Consider the following 15,260-nt stretch of genomic DNA (forward strand, 5'->3'; position numbering starts at 1 on the left):
AATACACAAACAGAGGGCTTTAAAGCATACAATAATGGTGTAATTTGCAGGAATTTATTATCGCCTTATCACATAAATTAGGATTATACGGACAGGTAGTAGGTAATAGGTAATAGGGTTTTTAGACTAGCAGTCGGCGACACCAGCATCTGGCACTTTTATCGAAAGCTGCCTTCAAATGCCACAAGTATACATTATTTTTGTTTTGTTTTGTTTTTGGTAAATCTAAAAATCTAAATACATAACTTATTACCACGTTTATCGATTTGCCGTCTAGAAATCCTCAAACGACAAAAGATTTACAAAAAAAAAAAAAATGGAAAAAAAAATTCTAAAATATACTGTAACACTCGTTAGTTTTGTTTACTTTTTTCAATTGGTAGAGGCAATTTAACATTAACAATAATGTAACATAACAAATAGTATGCGCCTTCTTCGCACAGGCCTGGATGTATGTATAATATTCTGTATTCTGTGTTCTGTATTCAGTATTCTGATATTCTCTGTGTGCTTAGGCGGATGAACTATCGGTTGGCAAGAGCGAGGCGGCGGCCTCGGCCAGCTCGATGGCTGCCACACGGGCCGCTGTCAGAGTCTCATCGGCGTCAAAGCACGGCTTGTGCGTCGGCGACTGGCTGGGCGTGCAGTTGGTGCTCTTTGGCTTGCGGAACCAGTTGCCAATGCGGCGTCGTCCCAGCGAACCCGTCGATGTCGTCGACAGCATCTGGGAGTTGTCCACGCTGGCGAAGCCATCGCGGGACTGCGATTTTTTCGGCAAAGTATCGGAGAACCGGGACGCTGACTTGGCCGGCGATTCCGGAACGGAGCTCTCCCCACTGGCCGATGTGCCGCCGCACATGGCGTGCTCAAAGTCGGGCAGCTCGTAGTCCGACTGATCGGAAAAGTCGCCCGGCCGCTCCTCGTAGTTGTACTCGAAGCCAGTCATCTCCGATACGTAGAGGGCCTTGCCGCCGAACTGCCGCTCGAGGGCGAGGGTGTTGAGGAAGCGGTGCTTGCGGTTCGCCGAGCGGAAGCTGAAGTCGTACCACTTGTCCCGCGACTCGCAGTAGATCCGCAGCGAGTTCTTGATCGTGTGCCCGAACATCTTGCCATCCCGCACGTTCACCACGCGACAGCGGTCGAGGAATATGCGCCCCTTGTAAATGAAGTGGCTGCGTTTGATGATGTCGCGCTTGCAGTAGACCAGCTGGTTGTCGAACAGGAACAGGGTGTAGCTGCTGTTCCACAGATTCTGCTTCTGGCGTGTGGCGTCCACCTGCAGGAAGAAGCGTGCGCTGTGCAGATGCAGCGGCGGGCCCTTGAAGTTCTGAAAGCTGGCCTGGTGCCTCGCAATGGTCTCGCTGTGGCGTTTGCCCTCATTGACCGCCTCAGTGATGCCGCGCATGGCCTCCAGCGCCAGGTTTACGGTCTCGTACGTGTCGGGTATGTCCATCTCGTTGACGTCGAGCTGTTCGTAGTCAGGGGCCGAGGGTTTCTCAGCTTTTTCGCCATCGCTGCCCGTCTTGGCAGCAGAAGCACGCGCCGGCTTGATAATCTCGCTGAGGTGCAGGGGATAGCGGCAGATGCGTTGCACGGGAGCCAGCAGGTGGGCGGAGAGTGGCAGCTCGGCCAGGTTCTCCGACTCGCGGCAACTGGAAGGGCGATAAACTCAGTGTTAGTACGCTGTTGACATAAAATCCGACTATCCGGTTGAACTCACTTCTCCAGAATGGTGCGTGCATCCTTGACACGATCGTAGGACTCCAGCTCGATAAGGGCCCGGGGATAGGCGTTGCAGTAGTTGGAGTAGCACAGGAATCCCTTGTGCTGTTTGGGGGGGTCGGATTACTGATCAGTCAATGGCTCTGGAGAGGGGAAATGGCAGTCAAGCACTCACCATTTTCAGGAACACCTTCGCGATTTGGTTCTGCTCGATTCCCCTGCGCAACGCCTCGAGGAACTTTTTCTGGAACTTGTAGATGGCCGCTATGTTCGAGAAGATCAGGCGGATGCTGTTCGGCGAGAATATGTCGATGCGCTTGCTCATGGCCGGCAGATACCTGTGGCGGGTCGGGGGTTCAAGGTTCGGGGTGTTAGAGTAGTTCTGATCACGAGTGCGAGGCCCACTTACCCGTCACAAATGGCAGCCAGCAGCTTGACGTAGTTGACCTCCGTCTCCAGCAGCTCGCGCACAGCACTTCGGCGCAGGACGTTGTTGTCGCTGTCCAGCGCGTTCAGGGTGGGATACCCGTTCGAGGGCATTGGCGGGGACTCAATGACTATGGTGGTGATGTTGCTCTGATCCGTGGTCATGGTGACGTCTGCCTCCTTGGCGAATTCGGCCACGGGCACTGGCACGGCATCGCCGTCCTCCCTGGCCGTTGCGGCTGCCGCTCGGTGTGCGTTGAAGAAGCCATCCGTCTCGGGGCACTGAATAATGCGCACGAACTCCTTCGGGAACCAGCCTAGCTCGGGGTCGAGGATCTCGTCCACGCGACTGGTCTCCTCCTTCTTGATGCGGCCGAACCACCAGGGTCCCACTTCCTTGCGCAGTATTTCAATCAGCATGCCGCGCTCCAGGCCCAGCTCCTGCGGCCCTCCGGCCGTGAAATTGTACAGCACCTCCGCGTAGATGGCCGGGTAGTGGTAGCCGCCAGCTGTGGATCAAGGGGAGCACCATACGAGTATTAGTGGATCAATTCTCTTCGAAAAGGGTAGTGTGTACAGACCTTCTTCGTGGGATGCCACGCTGTCGCTGTCGCTGTCCTCCATCTCCGGGCGGCCCATGCCGTAGGTTTCCAGTCCGTTGGGCTGGCTGAGCGATCGTGTGGGCAGTGACTCGGGCGCCTCACGCTCGACATTCTCAGTGCCCCCGATGTCCAGGTGCATGTGGTGCTTGGACCTCAGGGCGAAGGAGCCGAGGATGCTGCTCGCCTTGGCCGAGTTGGTGCGCCGTATGGTGCGCGGCTTGCTGCCAGCTCCTTCGGTTCCAGCGGACGTGCCGCCTCCTTCTCCTCCTCCGTCTCCCCCGCCCTGGGCACTCACCGCCAGCACGCGGGAGTACTGCTCGTCCTGCTCCAGCTCTATCTGGATGCCCGAGTCGCCCGAGTTGCACTTGTCGCGTCGGTTGAACTTGGTCTTGCGGCGCTCCTTCGAGGTGCGCCAGATGAGGGGTCCGAAGCGGTACTTGCCGGAGCTGCCATCGCCCCCGTCCGCTCCAGTGCCGTCGCCCGCCGCCGCTGGTGCCGCTGTTGTGATCGACACGGTCGGCGTCGTTGGCGATAGCTTGGGCTTTGGGGCGGCTGCTGTCGTTGCCGTTGCCGGTACGGGCGTGATGTGCAGTTGGTTCTTGTTGTTGAAGTTGTTAAACGTGCGCTTAAATTTAAGCAGGACGCCTAGGCCCACACCGCCCACACCGCTCACACCGCTGCCGCTGCCGCTGCCGGTGCTGCTGCTTGTGGCCACATTGGCAGCCCCGTCCGCCGCTGCCCTGCCCTCCTCCGGCGGCTTTCGCGACTCTGAATAGGGCTCTGTGAGCGAGGGACTGGAGACGGCGCGCATCTGCTGCGACTGCAAAGAGAGAGAAGAACGGGATGGTTACTAGAGCCCGGAGCTTCGATCGAAACCACAAAAATGCTCGCCTCGCGGCTTTGTTTATGCCCGCGTGCTGGCACGGGTATTTATTATGGCAACAATGATATCAGCCATAGCTATCGCTGCTCTGCGGCTGGCGGTGTGTAATATCACAGGAATTTCAGTGGAACCCGAGCACCCCGCCCTGCCCCGCCCCGCCCTGCCCTGACCTGCTCTTATCGATGTCTGTATCTCTGACGAAATATTGTTATTGTTGTTGCTTCTAGGATCAGGCAGGAGGAATAGGAACTGCTACCATTAACTGGAATACAGTTTTTTATCGAGTTTTGCTTTCCGTTTGATAATCAAATTGATATGGCCTGGGCCTGGACGGGGGGCGGGGGGGGGGGGGGGGGGGGGGGGGGGGGGGGGGCTCGGGCTCGAAAGCATGGCCAAAATACCCGCCGACTTATCAGACACTTTTTTCGATAAGGTGTGGGTGGGTGGGGGGGCTGACCTGGAGAAGGCGATGTCTCCACTTGTAGCGACGCTCGCTGGGCATGGCATCGCCGTCTGGGGGCACACCGAAGTTCGGCCTTCCGCGGGCCGATGGCGACACATTAGCCGGGGACGGGGCCGTGGCCGGGGCCGGGGCGCCAGTGTCGAAATCCCAGAACTTAATCAGGCCATAGGTGTCCATAAGCGTGGGTATTATCAGCTTCTTCATGGCACTTTCTCGCCGGAGAGTCCAGCGCAGGCCCAGTTGGAGGAGCACCCCGGACGAGGAGCACTGGCACTGACACTGGCACTGGCACTGGCAGGTGTAGCCGGGCGAAGCGATAAATAATAACTGATGGCTGATTGCTGATTGCCAGCAATTGAGGCGGCCAGCGGCAGTGCGAATGCGAATAGGCATTGACAAGTGCCGCGCTGAATGTCGTCGCACACGACGGCTCATTGTAGCGGGGGATATCTCATTAATGGACATAAAGCCGCGGGCATGGGGCTCCCTGCGGCCCTATCTGCCGCTACCATTGTGTGGCCTAGACATGGGATCTGCATTCTGCACTCTGGGGTCTCCAGTCTCCCGTCTGGTGTGAAGTGCTTTGATTAGATTAGCGCAGGAATTGCATGGCACGAGCCGCGCGATGGTTGCCACTCAATGATGGCTGGACCTCTTGCCGGCTTTGTTTGGGGCCGATGGCTGGGTCAGTCCATTGTCAGTGACCCCGCCGCCGCGGTGGCCATCGCAGATGCCTCGGTCAATGCCAAACTGCAGCTGAAGCTCTTCCCCTTTGTCGCGGCTGATTGGTTTTTGCCTCCTCCTCGTGGCAGGACAATGGCAGGACTCTTAATTAACCCGCTTCCACAGCGGAGCCGCTACAACGACTGATTGAAGACTTATCGCGCATCTGCTTCGGATTAAGGGCCGATGGTTTACTAGAAATCACAAGACACTCCCAGCCGATCCCCGATCCCCGGCAGAGACCCTGTTTTGGGGGAACACGTGACGTCTAGCCTCTCTCTCTCTCTGCGCCCCCCTCCCGCTGTTTAGCAGGAAAAACATTTAGTTTTATTTATGGGCGCAATGAACTTGGACTGCAGCGAGTGTAAACAGACCGGGAAACAGGCAGGAAACAGCCGCGGCCTCGAGTGATTTGGGAACACATTTTGACACCACCGAAGACATTAGGAACGGAACCCGAACGACGGAGATTTAGGCCGGGTTAAGGAAAGAGCTGGGAAAACCCCAGACAAGCGGCAGCATGTGCTCTGCCTAGATCGATTCAGGGTCTTCTCGGACTCCAGGAACTGCCCAGACACATGACCAAATGAATGTCGATGCCGTGGACTCCATTCGATGCGACTTTCAACTGCTTTCTGGGATCAGATTTCAGGTTCATTCGCAGTCGCATTCGCACTCGCACTCGCTAGAGCTTCCCGCGAGCCATGAGCCCAAGTCGGCCATGACTCCCCCTGGCTGCGGTTGGGCCGTCAATCAGCAAACTGGAAGTGCCACTCAATGTCTGCCGCCCCCCCCGCCCCCCACTGGGAAGTCTTAAGAAAGCTTTGCGGTTGGCGGAATCGATAGGATGCCATGGTATCATCGCCTCTTATATAAAAGCCAGTCTATTGAACTCTTTCGGTGGAGTGCAACATGGCTGGAGGCATCTCCCAGATGTCTCTGAGTCTCTCGTAAAATAGAGTTTCATTATCCGAGCTTTATCGGCGGAGACTTTTTAAGAACTGGTGGTGTTCCAGCAGCTATTTTGGTCTATAAAAACTCCAACAATTTTATGGGGCAGCTCCACGGAACTGTTGTAATGCCACAGGGCGGTGGCGAGGGGGGAGGGAGGGTGGTTGGTAATAAACCAACAAAGTTCTTGCTCTTTAAAAGCGTTCAGAGTGCAATCAACGCCCCTCCTCGAGCCTGCTCTTGGCCTCAAGCATGTCGTGTGCTCTGCCCCAACACCGGAGAGTGACAGGAACTAAAAATATCCATCAACAAAGTTGAAACAGAAACAGAAACAGCAACGGAAACACAGCTGTCGCAGTCGCTCGACCGAAATAAATCAAATACAATTTTTTGGAGGCCAAACAGACGCCAGCTGCTGTCCGGGTAATGCGATACCGCACCTCTGCAGTCCTGCAAGGAGGCTATTCTTACTGCTGCTCAAATAGACATGTGATCGTATCTAGTGGCGGCTTTAGTGCTATTCCTTGGGGGCTGTCAGAGCTCAGAAACTTACCAGTCCGCCGGCAAAGGTGGTCCTGTTGCTCCTGGTTCCTACGACTTTGACTCCGTGATTTCCGGTTTTCGGCATGCTGCAAGGGAAACAGAAATATACGCTTTAGTCGGGGGAAACAAGCCGTATCGCGGGGATAATTATGCAAAATCTAGCGCCGTCGACAGTAGCAGATCGGGCTGTCGAGGGCAACAGGTAGGACGACCTCGCGGAAGGTCCAGAGGTAGACCTCATTAGCCGTTGGCAAAGGGTGCACAATGCAGGGCAATTTACAGCAGCAGAATTCAGAGAAGGATGTGGCAGTGTTTCACGTGACATAAGGTTACGATTGTAGGGGGATTCTAGAGGGTAAGGCTGAGGGTAAGGGTGAGGGAACAAAGTGGCCTCAAAAAGGATTTCAAATGCAAACTTTGCCAATTACATTTCCCTCTGTTGTCGTATGCTTATTGTAAGCAAACATCGTCGTGTCCTGCCGTATCGATTCCGGGAACTCCGGCCACACAAAGAAAACAAGCAGGCAAACGGCCTAGGACGGCTCAGAAAGGACCCTGGATGTGCGGAGGTATTAGGAAGCAACAGGACATGATGGCACACAAAGGAAGGGAGAATGGAGAGTGCGAGCCTGCGGTGTCTTTGGATTTCCTTTCCCTCTGGACTCTTGCCAGGAGCAGCGGCAGGCCAAAGGAAGGTCAGGTCCTAACAAAAAACGGATTAAATCTATGGTGCGTGAAGGAATGCAGTGAACAGATAAGCCCCGACCGATAGTCGTCTCTCTCTTTGATGTGCAGTGGAAGGAGAGTGACGCCTCGATTGAATGCCAGCCCCAGCTCGGGGCATCCCATCCCCCTTTCGCAGGATGTCGTCTCACCGTTGCAAGGTCCTGAAGCGGCGACCCGCCTCCTGGGCCAAGGTCTGCTTCCTGGGCGTGCAGTGCTGCGAAACGGGCGCTGACTTCGACCCGGGACCGCGTGGCGGCTCCTGCATGTTGCTGCCTCTTCGCGAGACTTTGTTGCACTTTGGCGTGGCGGCGGCAGCAGCTGTTCGGTGGACTCGAGTCCTGGCCACTTCACCCGGCGATTCGATTTGCGAGTACGAGACACTAAACTGCGTCAGGACGGACCGCACGTGGTATGTGACCATAATCAGAATGTTGCACGGATCGTACGGAGACTACGGATTCGCATTCCACCCCAATATCACGATGGATTTTCGTTGAGTGCTTGCCTGTGCGATTCGATCGGTTCGTCGTACGGATTCAGACTGATCTCAGCAGCGATTTTCACCCTGCTTTCCGACCGAAATAAGGGAAGGACTCGTACGCGTACCCTGCCTGAGTGTGAGTGTGTGAGTGTTAGTGTGAGTGTGAGTGTGAGTATCGGTTTGGTGGTGGCTTCCTTGGCGTGAAAACATCTGCCGCTGCTGGCAGGAAACCGGTTCCTAGTCCTGCCAGCCGCCTGGCTCTCCGCCTCTCAATTGGCATGTGGCAAACAATAGAGAAGCAAATTCAAAGGAGACCTGATCTATCGCAGAGCCACGAAGAGAGGAGTCCCCTGCCGAAGCCAAACCCTGAAAGGACTGGAAGATTCTCCACTTCTCTAGGCTCTCACAGAAGTGGAAACGTGGAAAGTTGATAGTTTACCGGAAATACAGCAGGCGCCCCCGAATCGCCGATGGAACACAGGATGTGTTGAGGGGCACTCACAGCACTCGCTGTTGAGGGGCAGGTGCAGCTGCTGAGATTGTGGCCCAAGGTTGAGGCAAGGCCCCTGCTCTGGGGCGAGCTCTGGATGTTTAACTAGGTGAAGTGCATGGTGCAAGGTGGGGTCAAGGCAGCGCAATCCCCGACTCCGACTCCGACGTCGACTCCAACTGGAACTGCAAGTTGCATCTGAAACCGGTCCTGAATGTTGCAGGTCCGCGACGGGACAGGTAGCTCTGCGATGGGACAGCGCAGGGCCGCCGGTTACCTGGCCCTCAAAGACGCGCAAAATGCGAAATGCGAAATGCCAATCGCCAAGGGGAACGAGGAATAAGGATGTTCCGATAACCCCATGGAGAGCGGGTCCTACCTAATCCCAGCGTTTTGCCACGCCCAAAACTTCATTTAAGAGCCTCAAATTATTGTTGAGCAAACAAGATGCATACAGTGCCGGACGTAAGTGACGCGATTTTCCAATAAATTCATCTATTTTCCAAACGATGGACTTATTTGTTTAAGCGTGAAACGAAAAAGGGTCTCAAGTTGTGTGTCTGCATAGCAGACCTGTGCTAGTAGTCCTCCTAGATCCAATTCCCACCAACGAAAGGGGCACCTTCTGCTGCCGAAGACCGGCAAGTGCCAGCCCAAAGGGGAGGGGGTGTGGATTCTTGGAAGATCTCGACCGATCAGGCCAGGCCTGCCCCCAAGCTTCCCCCCAGAGACAACAAAAGAGAGGGAGAGACAGGTTTTTGTGTGTGTCTTTCAGGTTCTAGACACGGAGGATACGAAGATTGGGTCATGATAATCATCAGTATTGATTTGCCGGTACTCCAAGGCAATTACGACCCACTAGAGGAGTCAGTGTGGCACACAGCGTTCCTACTGCCTGCCACAGACAACAGGCAGACACTCCAGCGACGCACGAACAAAATGAATTATGGATGCCAGTCGGAAGCGAGTAGGAAGCCACAGGCGTGTGCATATTTATAAGAGAGAGGGGGCAGGGGCAGGGGCAGAGCCAGAAGGAAGCTCCAACTGTAGTAGGTGGAGGGAATCATATTTGAATCAACAAAAGGTCGCTGGCAATGCCGATTCCTTGGATAGGTGGGTGTTTACCGATCAGAGAAAGGCCAGCCGAGAGTGCGGAGAGTGTGGAGAGTGCTGTGGGGTGCCACTTCCCATCCATCCATCCATCCACCCATCCATCCATCCACCCATCAAACACAGAGTGTATTCTGTGCCGCCTGGCGCACATTCATGAGTCTCTGAGCATTTCTGTGAGTCAAAGTGGGTTTTGGTTACGAATTTTGAATGTATAATTAACATTTTAACATTGAGATGAATCGAGAAAGCGGCAGGAAGAAAAAGAGAAAGAAAACGAGTGGGCACAGCGGGGGGAAGGAGGGGCTACAAGCACTATTAATAAGACGCAAGCACGCATGCAACAATTCTCTCCCCAACTTCGACACGCTCTGTTTGCCGACGAGGGGAATGGGGAACGGGGAAGGGGGGTGAGAACCGGCTCCCTCTGAAGCCGAGGCATTCTGTGTTCCGTTCTTCTGGGGCTGGTGGCTGGTGGCTGGTTGGCTCTCCCAAGGATGGAGACTCCAATTAGTAACTTGCAAAGTTGATAATGGAGAACAAGGGATACATTTTTATAAATATCAAATGTATACCATATAAAGGGGGTTTATGGGGGTTTATGGGGGGTGGGGGAAAAACCAGAAATACTGATTATGTTGGGTCGTTATTTGCGGTTATTCGATTACGTGACGAATCCAATATGCACCCATAGACCCATACTCTGCGAAACGATTGGATTGCACTGCGAGCAGAGAGAGAGCTGGTAATTACAGCCATGGGTTACACTCACGGGTTTTTGTCGCGTACTCGGAGCTGAACTTTCGCATGAACCCACGGAGTGACGAATACGCAATGGGCCGCCGTTTGCGAACTCTGCGATCCCCTGCGGTCCCAGTTAAGTGTCCGTTGAGCTCCGTTCAGCTAAAACAAGCCATTAAAAACCTTTGCAAGTTTCTCCGCACAATAATATGGGAATCGTGGAAGGAGAGCGAGCAGTTCTACGACTATTCGCTGGCGAATAGATGCAGGCACAAAGATCTCTCGGAGGAGAGAACACTGTAAAAGAACATCCACGAGCATGAGTCGCTTCTTCATCGACGAGTAGGAAATCCTTGCATCAACTAGTGGCGAGTCAAAGAGTAGTTTACAGCGAGTGGCGAATCTTTTAGTCGATCAGCAGTGAATTTTTCTTCGACCCAAACGTGAGAGCGAATCAGCGGCTATCGCCGTGTGATGGCTCGAATGCCAAGGCCAAAGGTCAGGCTAGTTGAGCTGCAAAGCCAGCATAGTTCTTGGCATGTACTTAATGTATTAAATTCCAGTTCAATGGGAGGCAACGAGAGCGAGACACACGTACAATTATGTACCTGAGTGCATTCACCTGTGTGTACGGGTATCCGCTGCATTAATGTGCGGGTTACAAATTTGGTTTCGGGATTTGAATGGGCCACACAAGGGGCATGAGGGGTACAGAGGTACAGAACTCAAGCAGAACAAGATACAAATTCTCGTAGATTACGAACCAACTACAAGACGAGTAAAGAAAAGACAAGGCAAACATCACGAGAGTGCAGTGGAGTGGAGTGGAGAGGAGTGAAGAGGATGGTATTCCGTGGCCTGGTGGATGGTTAATGCTCGTTTCATAAATAGCCATGTGCCATGTGCCATGTACATGGCGTACCATCTGAGAAATGCCCTCAAAACAACAAAAACAAGTGACGGCAGGCAGATGCACTGTATCTGGGGATGGGACTGGGACTGGGACTGGGCCTGAGACTGGGATGGGGCAAACGCAGCAGCTGGTAAACTTGTTTGTTTATCGAGGGCAGACAGACAAGTCAGATGGCTGAAAATAGGGTCCGATCTGATCTAATCCGATCTGATTTTTTACTTGAAACTTTTGACATTGATGGCGCGTACCTGGAAACGATTCTTGAAGTAGTTTTTACTGCAAATGAACCAGAGATTCACTGCACAATCCCTGAAAAGCTGAAAAGCCTCCGGTCTCAGAGGCATATAGACACACGGAAATACCAAAAGAAAAACTGCATCATATCAGCGCCGTTTGAAAGCGAAAGTCTTTTCTCCGTACACTCTTTTTTTGTTTTTTTGTTGTGTGTTTCCTTTGTTTCGTATACATACTCGTATATGTGTGTGTATTGTTAATTGCCATTACGACTTGATTTATAGTAGCTCCAAAAGGTTATAGGCGCTGGTGGGCGTGTACTTTTTATGGGACAGGGATGTATGCGCAATACCTGCGTTTCTGATGAATGGCTGAACGGAGTGTAGAAACCAAATAAACACACAGCAATCTGATTGCGAGTCAATCTATGATTCACGTGCTTCTGGCTAAAAGAAAATTGTTCAAACAATAAACTGGAAATAGCATTTAGAGCATCGAGTCCCGTGATAGCGAAATATGCGGTACAGAGGGCACTCCTGTAGCGGCCAGGCCCTGATGGAGGCATACAAGGTGGTCCGCAAAGGCAATGCGCCCTCTCTGCGGGTCCTATTTTGACCAGTACGGCAAGGGCAATGCCAAGGAACAGTTTCAATAGATGAACTTGTCCCAACAGCCTCCAATATACATGTTCCATATTCTAGCTCACATCAAACAAGGCCTCGCAGGGCTCTAAGTAGAGCCGAGCGTAAAATAAGACCCGAAAGAGAGTAAGCGGACCACCCTGTACAATTTAATCATGGACCAGGCTGTTGCTCCTCCACGTCAGCTCTTTTAGACTGATTAGATACTTGGAATGGATACTTATTCGCCTTCGAACTATTTCTTTTCTGTTTATTTCTAATGGGGAAAGTTTTGCTTGGCCTTTGTATCGTGTTATCGTTGCTGTTGCTGTTTTAATTTCCGCCAACGAGGATAAGGTGTCGGATGACAGCAGCTAATTATCGTCCAAAAACATGGATGAAGTTTTCGCAGCGATGCTGAGGCCCGCAGAATGTCTCGAGGAAGGAGTAAAGAATGCGGCTGATTGATGACAGGCACGAAGGTATCTAATTAGCTAAGCAGATAGACACCTACAAACTTAATGACCACCCGGAGGGGGGGGCTGGGGGCCGTAAGGAAAATATTAATTAATATTCCATTAGCCCTGTTCCACGCATTGCGAATGCATCTTTGGCCCGAAAATGTCAAGGACCAGGGCAAAAGCAATCTCTTTGAGCGTCTTGGAGTGGAACTTCCCCAAAGAGAGAAGGACACGCCGTCAGATGACAGCTGTCGGGGCTCCTGTTCTCCTGCTGCAGGACGGAGACGACTCACTGGCTTGCATTTTCCTCGGCCCCAATGTCTTATTTACACCTGGAGATTTGGGGGTCGGCGGGAGGGGGGGCGGGTGCTTTTTGGAAATGGAATGAACGCATAGCATGGCCAGCAGATGTGGCTGTTGCCTTTCGAGCCATAACTTTCCCCCCGGGGTCTCTGCCTCCACGACGCATTGCAACATAATTAAACATTGTCTTGGCCATATGCTTTCGTATTCGGCCAAAAATACGACTTTCCACCGGTGAGCCGCTACTAATGTGTACGTACATGTCTAAGTATATGTTTTTACGATCACTGAACATATCATTTCATTCCATTCAATTGTGAAAATATACGAAGATTGAATCACCAAAGCGACAGCCAGCCAACATATTATGACACGGCCACAGATATATTCGATTTCGATCCGAAAAATACCTGCAACTAGGAGGAGGAGGCACCGACTAACTAGCGCTAATCAATGCGACGGATGTTGTGAAAGTGGGCTGTGGTGCTGTAGTGCTGTGATTGGATTCTTGTCGATCTCACTTCGTAACGTAACAATGCTCAACCCCGTATTTGTTGTCTGTGTTGTCTCTGGCGGCTGGCGGCTGGCGTTTATCTTGTGGATACGATTCGACAACCCCTCAATCGAGTCACGTACAAGCATAGCCTCACAGCAGTGAGTGTACACTGCACACTGTACACTGTACATTGGACGACTGATAAGTGTGATAGCCGTAATCAGCTCGGCAGTCAGTCGTCACCGACGGAATTTCGTGGTGGTCGTCATCGTTTACAAAGGCACCGTCGAAGGGTGGTCCAATAAAAAGAGTAGCATATATCATTCTAATTCGTGAGATACTTTCAGTTCGATCTGTCATTTCATAAGACTTTGGCGCACTATCTATGGGGCGTTGCATAAGACGTTGCATCGTGAAAGTGAAACTCCGTTAAGCCTTTAAAACCAATCATTAACCATTAACCAATTCGTAGTCGACAGCTGTTGGCCGTAAATGGAGATTCTTCAACCCGGCCTGGAATGCCGTTCGGGCCATATGTGGCTTTTGTCCTGGTTGAGATGAGGTAACCCCATAAATAATGTATCTCCAGGCCTCAGACTGCGCTAGAAGTACAAGCCCATCGGCGGCCCTGTTTTTGCATATCTAAAAATAAGCCACAGTCACCGGCACATTCCAGGAACTTGGTGACAGGACGGGCCAGAATATTCATAAGAATCGTCAGAGCCCTCACAGAGGGCGACAGGCACAAGAAATGAGAAGAAAATAATCCGATTGGTGGCAAGAGAGGAGCAGGAGAGAGCTGGCAGCACGTGAGGAAAATCCCAAGAGCAGAAGTCAGAGGCTAAACAGCACCAACAGGTCAGTGGGAAATTAGGCAAGGCTCATTTAATCGATAAACAGAGCACAGGGGTCACCCAGGGGCCACTCAGGGGGCACTCAGGGGGGGTCATGAGACAAGTCAACAAGCAGGAGTCGCCACGAGCATAAAATTGACCAATGGTCCGCGAAATTAGCGATGCCTGCGGCTCTAGAGCAACCACCCACCCAGCCCGTGGGGCAAGGGCACCACTTTGCTCCTTTTTCCAAGTCATGTGTGTGGTGCGGTGACCCTTCTGTCAACTTACATGGCGGTTTCGCTCAGTGCCGGCGAAGCAGCTTCGTCCACCTCACGGCTGTCAGCTGTCGGAGTGGGGAGGGTTCTGCTGGTGGACGTGGGTGAGGGCTGCACGGGCATTAAGTACCATTTTGTATGGGATCCGCGGCTGGCATAGACATCCTCGCCCTTGCCAACGCCATCGTCGTCGCCGTCGCGTCCATTTCTCCTTAGACTAGCTTCTGTGAATTCCTTTAATTGCTGTGGGGCGCTGCTTCCCGGCTCCTCGGCAACGCCATCGAATTCGTTGGCCGAGGCACGCCCACTATCTGTGCCAACGATGGCACCGTTCTCGGCGCTCCTATTATCATCAACGCCGCCCACCAGGCACACGACCAGCAAATCGTCGCCCTCGCCCTCGGCCTCGGCTTCGGTTTCGACGTCACATCCTTGCGCTTGTTCTTGTTGCAGCAGCGCTGCAGCTGCAGCTGCAGCTCCCCCCCCGACCGCCGCGGCAGGCTGGGGCATGCTCATTGCTGTTGTAGACATTTCGCTTGTGTTCCGTTCTGTTCGGCTGCAGCTTTTGCGTAATAAACTTTGTTCGGTTAGGTGTTTTATTGATTTTCGCGTATAGTTCTTGATTGGATGCGCTATTTGCGTTGTTTTTTTTTTCATAATCTTTTTCAAAGCGTCACTAGGAATGCCAGGCGGCTCATATTTACAGCACACAGATACACACACACACACACACACACGCAGACAAACAGTGAGTTCTGTAGTTGAAGACCGGTAACGGGGGCACAAACTGTCGTTGTTCACAAATTGCACAGATTTCAATAAGATTTGAATTGACACACGGGGCCCTAAATTGCCACTTTTATATTGTAATATTGTACGAGTATAGTTATTTTTAAAAATAATTTCTGGACATGCTGAACAGCTGACGGATTTTTCGATTCATTGGTTGCATTGCGCATTGCGCACGCTCTGTTGCAAGTTGCGCAAATATAGAGGGGTTGAACCCAGAGATTTCTTTGGAACTCGACACTTTTTTTCTGTTGTTTACGTTCATGAGTTTTGAGCGGCTGGCCGTTTCTTTCAAATACGCCCGGCCCGCCTTCCGATGTTGCTGTTGATTAAAAATGTCGCTCGGCAACAAGCGTGTGTTGCTGGGGAAAAAGTGGGGTGGAGACCACCGGCGAAACGGCCCAGAAAATTCGAGGCATGCAAGGTGAAACTCACCTCACTGTTTACATGGCTTGTGAGCAATCACAGTATA

At 52.4% G+C, this 15,260-nt stretch overlaps 1 protein-coding gene across 1 annotated transcript; it reads right to left on the reverse strand.

Annotated features, from left to right (window-relative positions):
- Positions 1-32: 32 nt before the first annotated feature.
- Positions 33-15,143, reverse strand: LOC4812442 (uncharacterized). Its single transcript, XM_033383643.1, has 7 exons — positions 14,013-15,143; positions 6,324-6,399; positions 2,730-3,570; positions 2,132-2,657; positions 1,898-2,060; positions 1,721-1,827; positions 33-1,652 (listed from the first exon to the last, which is right to left on the reverse strand). Exons 1-7 carry the CDS (start codon positions 14,654-14,656, stop codon positions 512-514), a joined length of 3,498 nt encoding a protein of 1,165 aa, XP_033239534.1. The 5' UTR covers positions 14,657-15,143; the 3' UTR covers positions 33-511.
- Positions 15,144-15,260: the final 117 nt, after the last annotated feature.

Source organism: Drosophila pseudoobscura, chromosome X, assembly GCF_009870125.1.
Source record: "Drosophila pseudoobscura strain MV-25-SWS-2005 chromosome X, UCI_Dpse_MV25, whole genome shotgun sequence".
Classification (NCBI taxonomy): Eukaryota; Metazoa; Arthropoda; class Insecta; order Diptera; family Drosophilidae; genus Drosophila; species Drosophila pseudoobscura.

Coding starts and splice junctions, on each gene's coding strand:
- LOC4812442 (XM_033383643.1), bottom strand. CDS start 14,656: ATGAAAAAAAAAACAACGCAAATAGCGCATCCAATCAAGAACTATACG. Junction 6,400..14,012: donor GCACTGAGCGAAACCGCCAT/GTAAGTTGACAG, acceptor TTTCCCTTGCAG/CATGCCGAAAACCGGAAATC. Junction 1,828..1,897: donor CGAAGGTGTTCCTGAAAATG/GTGAGTGCTTGA, acceptor CCCCCCAAACAG/CACAAGGGATTCCTGTGCTA.